This window comes from Petaurus breviceps, unplaced genomic scaffold (genome assembly GCF_028583685.1).
Source record: "Petaurus breviceps papuanus isolate PSGF00001 unplaced genomic scaffold, PetGlider_PUasm1.0 90825, whole genome shotgun sequence".
Taxonomy (NCBI): Eukaryota; Metazoa; Chordata; class Mammalia; order Diprotodontia; family Petauridae; genus Petaurus; species Petaurus breviceps.
The window spans coordinates 15,911,789-15,924,438 of NW_027187353.1; the positions used below are offsets into that span (position 1 = coordinate 15,911,789).

Genomic DNA, 12,650 nt, shown 5'->3' on the forward strand with positions numbered 1-12,650 from the left:
CACAAAGCTAAGAATACTTCAGTATTAACATGCTGCTTCTGAAGTCATGAATCTACAATGTATGGAAGTGAAGGCACACATTTGCACATGAGGTGTTCTTAGTAACAGAGCCTTGTTTATTGTATCCCAAATTCACAAATGAGAACTATACAATTCAAAATAAGATCCTCCTTCTTCCTTCAGGATATTTGAAAAGTACAAACTAATATGGTTTGGGGGATATTATACATATCTTCCTCCATACCCTAAAACTATAATTGAGGATGTGGTTGGAGATATAGATGAGGGGGCTACAGATGGATATATATAATTCACCCTTTTTATCAAATGATGTACAAGGCACACTGCTAGCCTATCTTGTATCTGAACATTAAATGCCATTTTAATCAATTGGTGGCAATTTTTCTTTCCCTCAAGGGGATTCCATTAAAAATCATTTAAGTATTGAGTCTAGAAGGTGAAATAAGCTGGTTATTTTGCTAACTCAACTTTGTCGTCTTAACTTAGCGAGGAATAAAGCATAGTTGATAGTGTGGGGGAACATTGGAAAACGAAACCTGGGTGTTCTTCACGCTAATTTTATCTGGGTCTCCAACTGGCTTCAGGGTGAAATTCTGTAGAATGGTGGTAAAGAACAAAAACAACTCCATCCTTGCCAGGCCCTCTCCAAGGCAAGAACGTTTTCCTGTGAAGAAAAAAAAATCATGCCTAGAAATCTTCACAAAATGTCACAATGTCAGCCAAAGTGTAACAGCCTCATTGGATAAGGACAACAGTGAGGAAAAGAGAAAAGGACAAGTATGCAGATGGGTTAAAATTGTGAGAAATATTCTTGAGAGTTATAGCAGCCAGGATTGGTCACTAGGGGCAGGAAGGAATTCCGTCGTCATATCATTCTTCCCACAAGAAGCCCTTGTGCCGTGGATTTCGCAATGCAGACATAATTCCACTAAAATATGGGGCCTGGTAAGTCAGCCAAGAAGCACAGATCTTATCTTCAGTAGCTTGATAAGAAGACAGGCTATGGGATTACTAGAAAAGAAAATGTGTTGGAGCCCAGAGAGGGGCAGTGTGTCCTCAGAAGAACTACCAAGAGGAAGCACAGCTAGAGGAGGGTGGGAGGGACAAGAGGATTCTCCTTTCAGAGTGAGAGGTAGAGATGGGAAGGGTTTCATTTTACCAATGGAAAAAGGCATGAAGTGATCACTTTTCTTGAATTTCCCATCCTTATCCAGGAAGTGCTGTGGGTCAAACTGGTCAGAGTTGCGAAATTCTTTGCTGTCATATAAGACTGAGGAGAGTATGGGGTAGATTGTTGTGCCCTAGAGGAAAGAAATTCCAGGGGAAAGTCAGTTATCATCATGAATGTCCTTGGTATCCCAGGCCAAAGAATCTTCAGTGGCTCCCTATCATTTGTACTACAAAATGCATGTTCCTTTGGGTATAGTAAAGAATGGCATGTCAAGCCATTGAGAATCTATGCAGGTTCCAGTCTAGTTTTCTTGGCTGATACCCTTATTGCTGTCCCCATCTTGTTTGTCCTCCTCAGGATTCCAGCTAAACTGATACAACTGCTCTTCCCCATCCACAAGGCTCCCTCTCTGCTGTTTGTGCCTTTATAATGGTCATGCCTTATCCCTGGAAGGCACTTTTTCTTTGCCTACTTCAGTCTTTTAGAATCCTTAGTTTTCTTCAAGGCTTGGTGTGAGTAATCTCTCCTGTAGGGAGCTATGGATAAGGAACTGAGCTCTTTGTGCTCTCCCCCCTCATTCTTAGGTCTATGCTTCATGTCTATACTTGCTGCCCATGTGACTCTGGACAGGACTTGTGAAGTGTCAGTGCCCCAGGAAATGCTTATAGCCTTTAGGGGAAGACCAGATTTCCTTCTGAGGGAAATGATTGAGCAGGAAGCCACTTTGCCATTCAAATCTCAACTTGGGTCTCAAGGAAAGAAAAAATTTTGGGTGGACTTTTCTGGTTTCATATTGTGCTCTCTTCAGAAGGTGAAGTACTCAATGGTGAAATACCCTTCTATATTTTGACTTTTGTCAGCAGCACTTGGCCCAGAAAGTTCCCATGTGGTAGATTCTTGCTCAAGACTTGATGATTTGAATTAATCAATGTGCTCAATAAGGGAATATCTAATGTGAAATTAGTTGAATACTCCCTTTTTCTTTCTTTCTGGGAGAATAGTTTTGCTCGACCATTGCAAGGGAACTTTAGTCTGTTTCAATTTAATTCAATCAGTATGTATTTAGTACCCCCTGTCAAGCAATACTTTAAGGACTAAAGACCCAGGTTTCAAGAACATTCATTTTAAAGCAATCTGGGTTAAGTAACTTGCTCAAAGTTACATGGCCAGGTATTTCTGGGTGGGTGCTAAGTGTCTGAGCCTGGATTCGATCCCCAGGTCATTCTGACACTGGAGTCGGTGCTCTTACTCGCTGTGCTACCTGGCAGCTCCTGTAAATGACCTTGGGCAAATCATTTGACCAGAGACTCAGTATCTCCATTTGCATAATGGAACAGATAATAGTATTTAAACAAACCACTTCACTGTCTAGTAAAAGAAAAGGAAATAAAAAAATATTTCTGGAGCAATCTCCTTTTTTATTTTCATTGCATATTTTCTTTCTAAAATGTTATCATGGTGAATGAAAAACAGGAATAGTCAAGGTAAATATACAGTTTCCTATCATTCTTCATTCAAACCACATCCAAGTTAGCTCTATGTAACAAAATACTTACTTCTTAAGGAGAACTTCATGTGAGAAAATGAAAATGGAACTCAATTTTCTCATGTCTAAAATTTGTTCATTGGAAGAGATGATATTTAAGATTTTTTGGAACATTAGATCCCATGGTCCCATGACTACTGACCTTGGGGAGGACATATTGTTGGAAGTGGATGTCCGAGTTCACTGCATGGGGTAGGTTCAAAGGAAGGAGATCAATGAATCTTTGTACTTCATGCACCACAGCATCCATATAGGGCATATCTTGTCTGTCCTTTATGGAAGGAACTCGATTATGTCCAATCACACGATCAATTTCCTCATGAATTTTTGCTGCAGGGACAAAAAACAGAAATAACCACTGACCTTCCTAGTGTCTTGGGATAGTCCAACTGAGTCTGTGTAGAATATCTGCCTGATCATATGACCTAAGATATTCTCAAATAAGCTCAGTGTCCTCCTCTTCCTCTGTCAAGGATTCAAAAAAATGGGATAATTTTTAGTGGCTTAGTGGATAGGAGTCAGGAAGAATTATGTTTGCATTCCCCTCCAAACACTGTCTGTTTAGGAAAGGTATTAAACCTATCTGAGCCTCATTTGGCTTATTTGAAAAAATGGGGATCATAAATTATATCTCTTCTAAAGTTCGCTGCACCTCTAAACCTATTATCCTATTATTTGTAAAATGGAGATAATAACTGCTCTTCCCTTTAGTGCATATAAAATGAAATCATATATGTCAAGTGAGTTGCAGACCTTAAATCCTTTATTTTGATGCCCCCATTATTATCAAAGGAAGTAGATACCTTCATTTGAACTTGATTGTGCTGGTGATGTAATTGTCATTTTGAACTAAACTATTTGCCTGGTATGTATCTCTGCTCCTCTCTCAATATCCTAAATTACTGTGACACAGATTTTTGGCATTAGAATAGACCTATTTTCACCTAGGGCCATCCATATTTGAATTGGATTGCTGTTGTTAGTGGAATGAGCAAATGGTTAACTAGTCCTTGCTTCAGAACCTTCAGTAAGTAAGAACTCATGACCTCCAGGGGAACTGAATGGTCTTTGGGAGACTTTTAATACTTGGTAAGTCTTTTCCTTATATGAAGTCTTCATTTGTCAAATTTCAATTTTTTTCCCACAATTCCTAGTTCTCCCTCTTTGTGTCCAGCAGAACCAGTCCTGGCAGAATATGTCATTTGAGGAAAGGGTGTGTTTGACTTGAATATTTAAATTCTAATGACATAACTGAGAGGGTTCAGTTGCATATTTGTTAAAGTGAATTGAATTTCCCCTGATAGACCCTCACATAATTAAATAACTATCAGGTCTTACCAAAGTGTTTTATTTTCTAAAATAGGCCAGTTGGAGTCATACAAATCCTAAAGGTAGAAAGGTTGAGCCAGTTACTTAGCAAGTTTCAGTGGTTGGAAAGCAAGCCTGGTCTGTAAGCAAGGTGTTTCGTATGCTTTACCTTGGACCTCAGGATGTTTCAGAATGAGCAGCAGGCCATGTTTTAGAGTGCTGCTGGTTGTCTCTGTTCCTGCACCAAATAAGTCTCTTGCAGTTGCAATTAGATTCTCTAAGTCAAATTCAGAGTGGGGATTATCTTTTTCCTAAAGGAGAGGTACAAAAATGAAGTATAGAGACAGCAGGAAAAGTCATACGTAACCATCAGAAGTACACCATTTGTCCTGGGTGTTCTCCCCCACCTTCCTTTCCCTATCTCAAGAGAGTAGAAGCTTCTTAATGCCCCTAGGTTTCCATTGCTTAACCATAGCCTTGTCCTTCCTAGGCAACCTTCTTTCCCTCCAAACACTGTGTAGAGCACTTGATTTTGAACCAGGAAGACCTCAATTTATACTAACCTCAGCTAAGACATATGTATTTGTCCATAGGAGAATCAATTCCTTAGGGCCCCAGTTTCATTATATGTAATAGGAGAAAGCTGGATACCTTTCAGCTTTCTCTTTATTATCAAGGATGTGTATAGTATGGAGAAGACCTAATCAAGGATTTCACTTAAAACTTTAATGGCCTGGTAAGTCACCCCCTATACTATTTTTTCACCAGAGGAAAATGAGAGAAGGGGAAAGAGGAGAAGGGGGAGGGAAAAAAGGGGGAGGAAAAGGAGAATGAGAAGGTGGAGGAGGAAGAGGAAGAGGAGAGCAGGGAAAAAAGGAGAAAGGGGAAGAAGAGGAGGAGGAGGAGGAATTTCAGATTTTCAGAATGGACAATTGAGAAAATGTTCTGTTGTGGAGAATTTAAAATTTAACATTTTGTAGGGATGATGAACTTCATCCAGGCAAAGTGTGACTGATCAGAAATTGCCTTTGAAATATCTCTCTTAAGTGGTCATCCAGCCTGAGCTTTAAAGCTTCCAAGGATGGGGAATTTATTATTTAATGAGGAATTTCATTCCAGTCTTGGACATCATCCTCCTCATGTGGAAATGAAATATGCCTCTATGATTTCAAACTACTGTTATGAGTTCTGTCTTTTGGGAGCAGATACTCTTCCATTGGAGAGTAAGAAATTTGATGACTACTGAGGTCTTTTACAGCTCACAAAATCTGTGAAAATCTGCAGAATATGCAGGCTTGTAGGATTGAGAGCTTTGAAGAATGTTGGAGATTACATAACCCAAAACACACTTTTTATAGAAGAGAAAATTATGCCTAGAGAGATGAAGTGATTTTTTTAAGGTCATGGAGGGGATAGTGGAAAAGTGTGGATGGTTGAATGACACAAATGGGAAAAGGCCTAATACCTTGATACATGAAAGAGAAATTGAGCTGTTTGTGTTTTATTTTTTAAAAGATTGGGTAGAAGCTGATTTTCTACTCAGTTCAGCTGGCAGTGAAACTCATGGAGAGGGAAAAAGAGTAAATAATCTAGACCATCACATAAAACAATGAATATAGACTATATTATTAAGAAGTGATATTCTAAAATCTCTGATCAATGATAAAACTGTATAGCAAGTATTATAGGGCTCTCAGAAATAAAGACACAATACCCAAGAGGCAGCTAGGTAGCAAAGAGGATGGTGTGCTGGACTTAAAGTCAGGATTTGGACTAAGAGTCCATTTCCTCATCTCCAAAATGGACACAATAAAAGTACCTGTCGCTTGGGATTGTTATGAGGCACAAGTGAGATAATATTTGCAAAGTGATATGAAGTGGTTGAAGTATGATATAAACGCTTTAGATATGTTTATTAAAATGTTTCATTAATAGAAAAGAATTAAAAGAAGAGAAAGATGAAGAGTGGGCTGAAATAACAGGTCTCAAAAATTAAACAGTGAATTGACAATTTAGAACATAAGATGAATGACATGTCTAAAGGTGTATAGATATTTTAAAGGTGAAACTAACTGATTTATTACTAAAATAGAGATATTTTGACATGAAATTCAGAAACAAAAATATTGAAAACCTGGCTCTCTACAAGCCAAAGTGATCTGGAAATAGTATGTGAAATAATTTAGGGACCTTCTGTATCTTAAAATATAGAATTAATTTTAAATCCTGAAAATAACTTCAATAACAAAAGCGTGCAATTAAAAAAAACTAAAAACAAAATATATATGGATAGAATTCAAAGGCTGTCCAAAAGACAGAAGCATCACATTTAACACAACATAGTGATTAAACACTAGACAGTTAACACTAAACAAGTATTGTGGGCATTGAAAACAAAGCCTTTCACCTATTGAGTAAAAGATATTTGTATAGGTCAAGATGACTCCTACTCTCTGAGAAATCAAAGGAGATATTGAAAATCAATAGTAATAAAATCAAAGGAGGTTGGATTATAGACCTAAATAAGTAATTTTGCAAATACAAGCATAATCTTGCATAAAATAAAACTGACTTTCATCCCCAACATTGAAAGTTAACAATTTTGAAAGATTAATGAACACAGATCAATTCAATTCTCAATGATGAGTACAGAGGGCCAGTGATGAAGAAAGCTACTTACAGTCTCAGAGACATATGTTGCATTTGTATGTAAAATCAGATATTTTTCGATGTGATCATTATGGAATGTTATTTTTTGTTATTATGTTTATTTGTTGATAAGAAGTTGATCTTTTCTTCACTGGGTGCAAGGATACAAATTTTTGATAAAAAAAGATAACTTTATGGAAATAAAAGTGGATTTGAGACATTTGCTAAAAACAGTCTCAAATATCTGAGTCAGGTATTTGATATGAAAAAGTCCAAATCAGACAAGCATAAGGTAAATTAATGAGAAAAGTTTAAGCAATGCAATCAATACTATTATGCGGCTAGGTCAATTCAACGTTATTAAAAGAAATCTATTCCTTGAGGGCTACTGAAATAAAGGTCAAAAATATAGAAGCAAAAGTAACAAAGTGGCAATATATCTACGTAGGGAAGGGGTTAAAGAAGTCTTGGTATCAACCTGGAAGGAAGTTTCTAGTGAACATTTCAGTGATCTAGGTTTAGTTCTTTGCTGCTTAATATTTTTGTCAGTATTTAAAACATTCAATCAACAGATACATAAGATAGATCTGCATGTGCAAGACAGAGTGCTAATTAGTGGTGACATAAAAGCAAAGGATAAAGATAAGATAGTCTCCACTCTCTAGCATTATATTGAAAGAATGCAACTTACTTAAAGGTAAGTCCACTTGGGATCTGTGGAAAATACATAAACAAAGATTTTTGGATATGACATTAACAAAAAAAGAGGAATAAGGGAAAGTTACTTGAAGGTGGAAACTAAGTGTAAAAGGATATCAGGGCTGCAAAGAGTTGAGGGAAGTGAGTGAGAGCATTCCAAGAATGGGGACAATGCTATGTAAACTAAAAGAGGTAAAAGATGGGATCTTATGTACAACATCATAGGAGACCAGTTTGCCTGGGGTCATAGAAAGTATGATGGAGGAAATGCATAACCAGCCTACAAAGAGAGGCTAAAACCAGATTGTGAAGGATATTAAAAGCCTAACAGATGAATCTATGTTGTTGTGATTGATCCAGAAGGTCTTGCATATTGTGTATGTTAACTTTGCAAATTTGTAAAGAAGGATTGATAGTTTGGATGCTGGAAGATGTTAGGACGAATTTTCATTGTCCTGATGAATGATGATGTTAAACTGAATTAGGTTGGTTGTGGTGTGAATAGAGGAAAAAAGACATAAGGGGTACTGCTATGATAGGATTCTTAGGTGGAGAAGGCAGAGGGAGTGAAAGAAGACATTTACTTTCTACTCTTCCCCACTATACCCACTCTCCACATTGACATATGTTATTTGAGCATTTCAGAGCCAATGGGAAGAGGATTGCCTGTTCATTTCTCCCCAAATGATTGCTCCTTCTAGGGGAAGCTTTATCCATTGCATTAGACTGTGAGGGAATGAAGGAAATAAGCATTTAATAAATATCTACTATGTGCCAGGTCCTGTACTGAGTACCTTAAAAATATCATCTCATTTTGTCTTTACAATGTTCCTAGGAGGTAGATGCTATGATTATCTCTGTTTTATAATTGAAAATATAGAGGCAGACAGTTGTTAAGTGATTTGTCCCAGGGTAGACTGTCATTAAGTGTCTGAGGCCAGATTTGAACACAATTCTTTCTGATTCATTCACAGTACTCTATCCATACCACCACCAACCTTCTTCTATCAGTCTGAGTGCAACTGTGTGTAACTAGAAAAGAGTTAAGGACTAATTGGCATGTTGGAAGGATGTACTAATGGCAACTCTTTCACCATTAAAGTATCAGATACTATAAGTGCTTTATTTGTTTTCTAAATGGTTTTGTGGGTTTCTGGGAGACTTTTGTACCTTTTTCATTTTTCTGTGGAGCAAAATAAAGATCGTGATCTTCCTGTCACTAATTAATTTTGAGGGGTTTTATGGAAGCTAATTTTAACTGGCATTTAAATAACACTTTGAGGATTTTTTTTTCTCTTCAGTAATGTCTAATTACTCATGAACTCATTGTGTTTGTTAAGCAGTGGTAGTGGGGTGGGTGAGTTTTCCTTATACACTAGAAAGATTGTCAGGCAATCAAAGCATAACTGACTTGGCCATGGTCACATAACTAGGAAATATCTGAGGCTTGATATGAACTCAGGTCTTCCTGACTAAGTCCTATGTTCAATCCACCGAATCATTTGCTGCTTCTGCTTCAAAGCAAATAGCATGCATTACAAACATATAATTTTATCCTTGCTATCACTCAGGGACATAATTGATATTATCCCCATCTCACAGGTGAGGAAGCAGAGGCAGAGACTGGGGATATGATATGTACAGGATTTCGCAGCTAAGAAGTGTCAAAACTTGGCTTTGAACTGAGGTTTTCCTAACGGAGTCCAGCTCTACATCCCATTTGTCTTATTTTGAGTTTACTTTGTATGTATTTCTTATCCTATTATCTCCTCTATTTTATAATAAGCTCCTTGATAGCAGGAGGTTCTCTTTTGCCTCTTTTGTGTCTTCAGCACTTAATAAGGTACCTGGCACTAAGTAAGCACTTAGTATATATTTATTAATGGATTCCTATTATCATTCTCCAATGCAATATCCTCCTCCAAACAGGAAAGCCCACAGCAGCAGCTCATCACCCAGCCAAGGGGAACTCTTCCAATCTCATTACCCATAAAGAGTTCAGAGAAAAGACAGGGTTAGAGGAAAGCAGGACCCATTATGAGAAAGCCAATGTTATTCTTGGCGAAGTGTACACCTTGAGACTTTCTGATATTCCTTCCTGTGCTATGAAGAGAATCGGCTATAAGAATCCTTGGAATATCAGCCTTGCTGAATGAGCCAGGTGCTTCCCCCATGCATCCTACCTGCTGCATTTTGGAGAGGTAGCAGTCAATGTAGTCTTGAGGGTTGTTGGGATCCAGTAGCTTTTGATGCTCTTTCACTCTTTCCAAAATAAAAAGTTTTGCTTTCTCCTGATTTCTATAAAATGTCTTATGCGTTCCAGGGAGGTATACTCTGAATGCTGGTAAAAAGTTGTATATCTACACCCCCCCCACACAAATACATAGACATGTGAGTTTACTGTCAAAAAGAGACAACTTTATATCTCTACTTATAAACTATTATGCTCTATTCAAAGGCATTGCATTTCGTTTAAAGTTTAATTAATTATTTATTAACAGAGAGTGTTTTCCATTACATCTTTAGTATATATTGGGAAAAATGTGAAAAACAAAAATCTTGAACCACATATGCATAGTCACGCAAAAATAATCACCACTTTAGAAATACTAAGAAAAGTTTGTCACATTCTACATCTTGAGTTCACTTCCTCTCTGGTGAGGGGAGGGCAGCATGTTTCCTTGTGGTTACTCGGGAGTCATGGTGCGTCTTTACCTTGATCAGAGTACTTGATCCTTGCATGGTATTTTTCTTTTCATTGTTTTTGTTATTGTTCAAATGGATGCCATTGGCTTTACTTGGCATCCATTCATAAAGTCTTTCCAGGTCTTTTGGAAAGCTGTCCCTTTCATCTTTTCTCAAAACATAGTGGAATTCTACTGTATTCATATACCATTATTCAGCTATCCTGCAATTGATTAGCTGCCATTTAGTTTTCTGTACTTTGTAGTGCCCCAAACAAACCTCATTTCAGTTTTTTATATATAAGATTGAATTTTGTGCATTTTCTACTTTTTAATTTTTTTCCTTTTAAATTTTATTTTTAGTTTACAAGATTCAGTTCCACAAGTTTTTGAAATCCAAATTATCTCCACCCTCTCTCTCTTCCCTCCTCCCCACACCAAGATGGCATGTAATCTGACATAAATCTACATACACCATCACATTAAATATTTTTTCACAATAATCAAGTTATGAAAGAAAATTATGACCAATGGAATGAACCACAAGAAAGAAAAAGAATACAAAGCAAAACGAGAGAGAGAGCACAAATAGTTTGCTTCAGTCTGCATTCAAATTCCATAATTCTTTCTCTGAATGTGAATAACCTTTTCCATCATGAGTCCTTTGGAGTTGTCTTAGAACCTTGCATTGCTGAGAAGAACCATGTATATCAAAGTTAGCCATCACAGATAAAATTTGTCTATAATTGTGTACCATATAATCTGGGTTGTGCTGCCCTCATTCAGCATCAGTTCATATAAGTGTTTTGAAGTTTTTCTGAAGTCTGTCTGATCTTCATTTCTTATAGTCCACTATTTTCATATGCCACAACTTATTTAGTCATTCCCCAGTTGAAGGACATCCCCTTGATTTCAAGTTCTTTGCCACCACAAAAGAGCAACTACAAATATCTTTTGTACATACAGTTACTTTACCCATATGATCTCTTTGGTATACAACCCTAGAAGTGGTATTGTTGGGTCATATAGTATGCATATTTTTATAGCCCTTTGGACATAGCTCCAAAGTGCTCTCCAGAATGGTTGGGTCAGTTCGCAACTCCACCAACAATGCATTAGGGTTCCAATTTTCCTACATCTGGGATGGAGTCAAGATGGTGGAGTAGAAACAGGACTTCAATGGGACTCTGAATTCTACCTACCCCCAATTCATATAAAAGGGGCTCTGAACAAACTTTGGAGCTACAAAACCCACAAAATGACAAAAAGAAGCTAACCTCCTGCTGAGGACAGTACAGTGTTCTGGGAGCAGAGGTTGTAGCCCCAGTGCGGGCCTGACCAACCACCAGTTTGAGGGTCTCCAGATCACCAGCATCTGTGGTGGTTTCCAGAATTATCAACACATAGACACTAAAGATAAAGTGAGAGGTTTGTGCAGTGTAGATTTGGGGATACAGTAGTTGGGAGTGTGTTGGCCTCTTCCCCAAGGGCGAGAAGACAGTGAGGACCTGCGGCCATGTGGGTGTCCCCATGTGGCAGCTTCAGCTCCTGGTCTCCAGAGTGTAGGGCGACCAAGTGACCAGTCTGAGGGGTATTCACTCTTGCTTTAACCTGCTTGTATCTGGATTGTGGTCTAGGATGGAGGTCCTGGTGTGTGTGACATGCCAGAGCATGTGGAGGCTTCAGAGAGGGCACCACCTTTGGCTGCTGAGAAAAACCCATCATTTGGTACGAAGCTCCCCTGTCTGGTAGCAGAGTCCTACTGTGGCAAAATTAGTTGGCAAAGGAAGCAAACCAAGCAAAGCAATCCAAAATTAGACTCCATTTTGGGGACAAAAAGTATCAAAGCATGGAAGAGGAGGAAGACAGTGAAGTCAGAATTCCTGCAACAAAAGCTTCAAAGAAAAATATGAGCCAGTTAAAGGCCATAGAGGACCTTAAGAAGCAAATAAAAGAAGTGGAAGAAAAATCAGGAAGAGAAATGAGAATAAAGCAAAAAAAATTATGAAATGAGAGTCAACAGCTTGACTGAGGAAAATAACACCTTAAAAAATAGAGTAACTCAAATGGCAAAAGAGGTTCAAAAAGTCAATGAGGAGAAGAATGCCTTAAAAAGTCAAATTTGCCAGATGGAAAAAGAATCTCAAAAACTCACTGAAGAGAATCATTCCTTCAGAATTAGATTGGAGAAAATGGAAGCTAGTGACTTTATGAGAAATCAAGATGATGTTAAACAGATCCAGACAAATGAAAGAATAGAAGGCAATGTGAAATATCTTGTTAGAAAACACCACTGACCTGGAAAATAGATCCAGGAGAAATAATTTAAAAATTATTGGATTACCTGGAAGCCATGATCAAAGAAAGAACCTAGGAATCATCCTAAAAGAAATTCTCAAGGAAAACTGCTCTGATGTTTTAGAACTAGAGGGCAAAATAGAGGTTGAAAGAAGCCACCGATCACCTCCTGGAAAAGATTCCAATTTTCCTACATCTTCTCCAGCAGTATAATTTTCCTGTTTACTCATATAACTCAATCTAACAGGTGAGATGCAGCACGTAAGTGTTGTTT

General features: G+C 37.8%; 1 protein-coding gene across 1 annotated transcript in view; it reads right to left on the minus strand.

The window, feature by feature from the left end:
• Positions 1 to 503: 503 nt before the first annotated feature.
• Positions 504 to 12,650, minus strand: part of LOC138148601 (cytochrome P450 2C23-like) — a 37,859-nt gene continuing 25,712 nt past the window's right edge. Inside the window, exons 5-9 of the mRNA XM_069071378.1 lie at positions 9,578 to 9,754; positions 4,216 to 4,357; positions 2,881 to 3,068; positions 1,181 to 1,322; positions 504 to 685 (exon numbers count right to left, since the gene is read on the minus strand). Coding sequence (XP_068927479.1) covers positions 504 to 685; positions 1,181 to 1,322; positions 2,881 to 3,068; positions 4,216 to 4,357; positions 9,578 to 9,754 — 831 coding nt within the window. The remainder of the gene's footprint in view (positions 686 to 1,180; positions 1,323 to 2,880; positions 3,069 to 4,215; positions 4,358 to 9,577; positions 9,755 to 12,650) is intronic.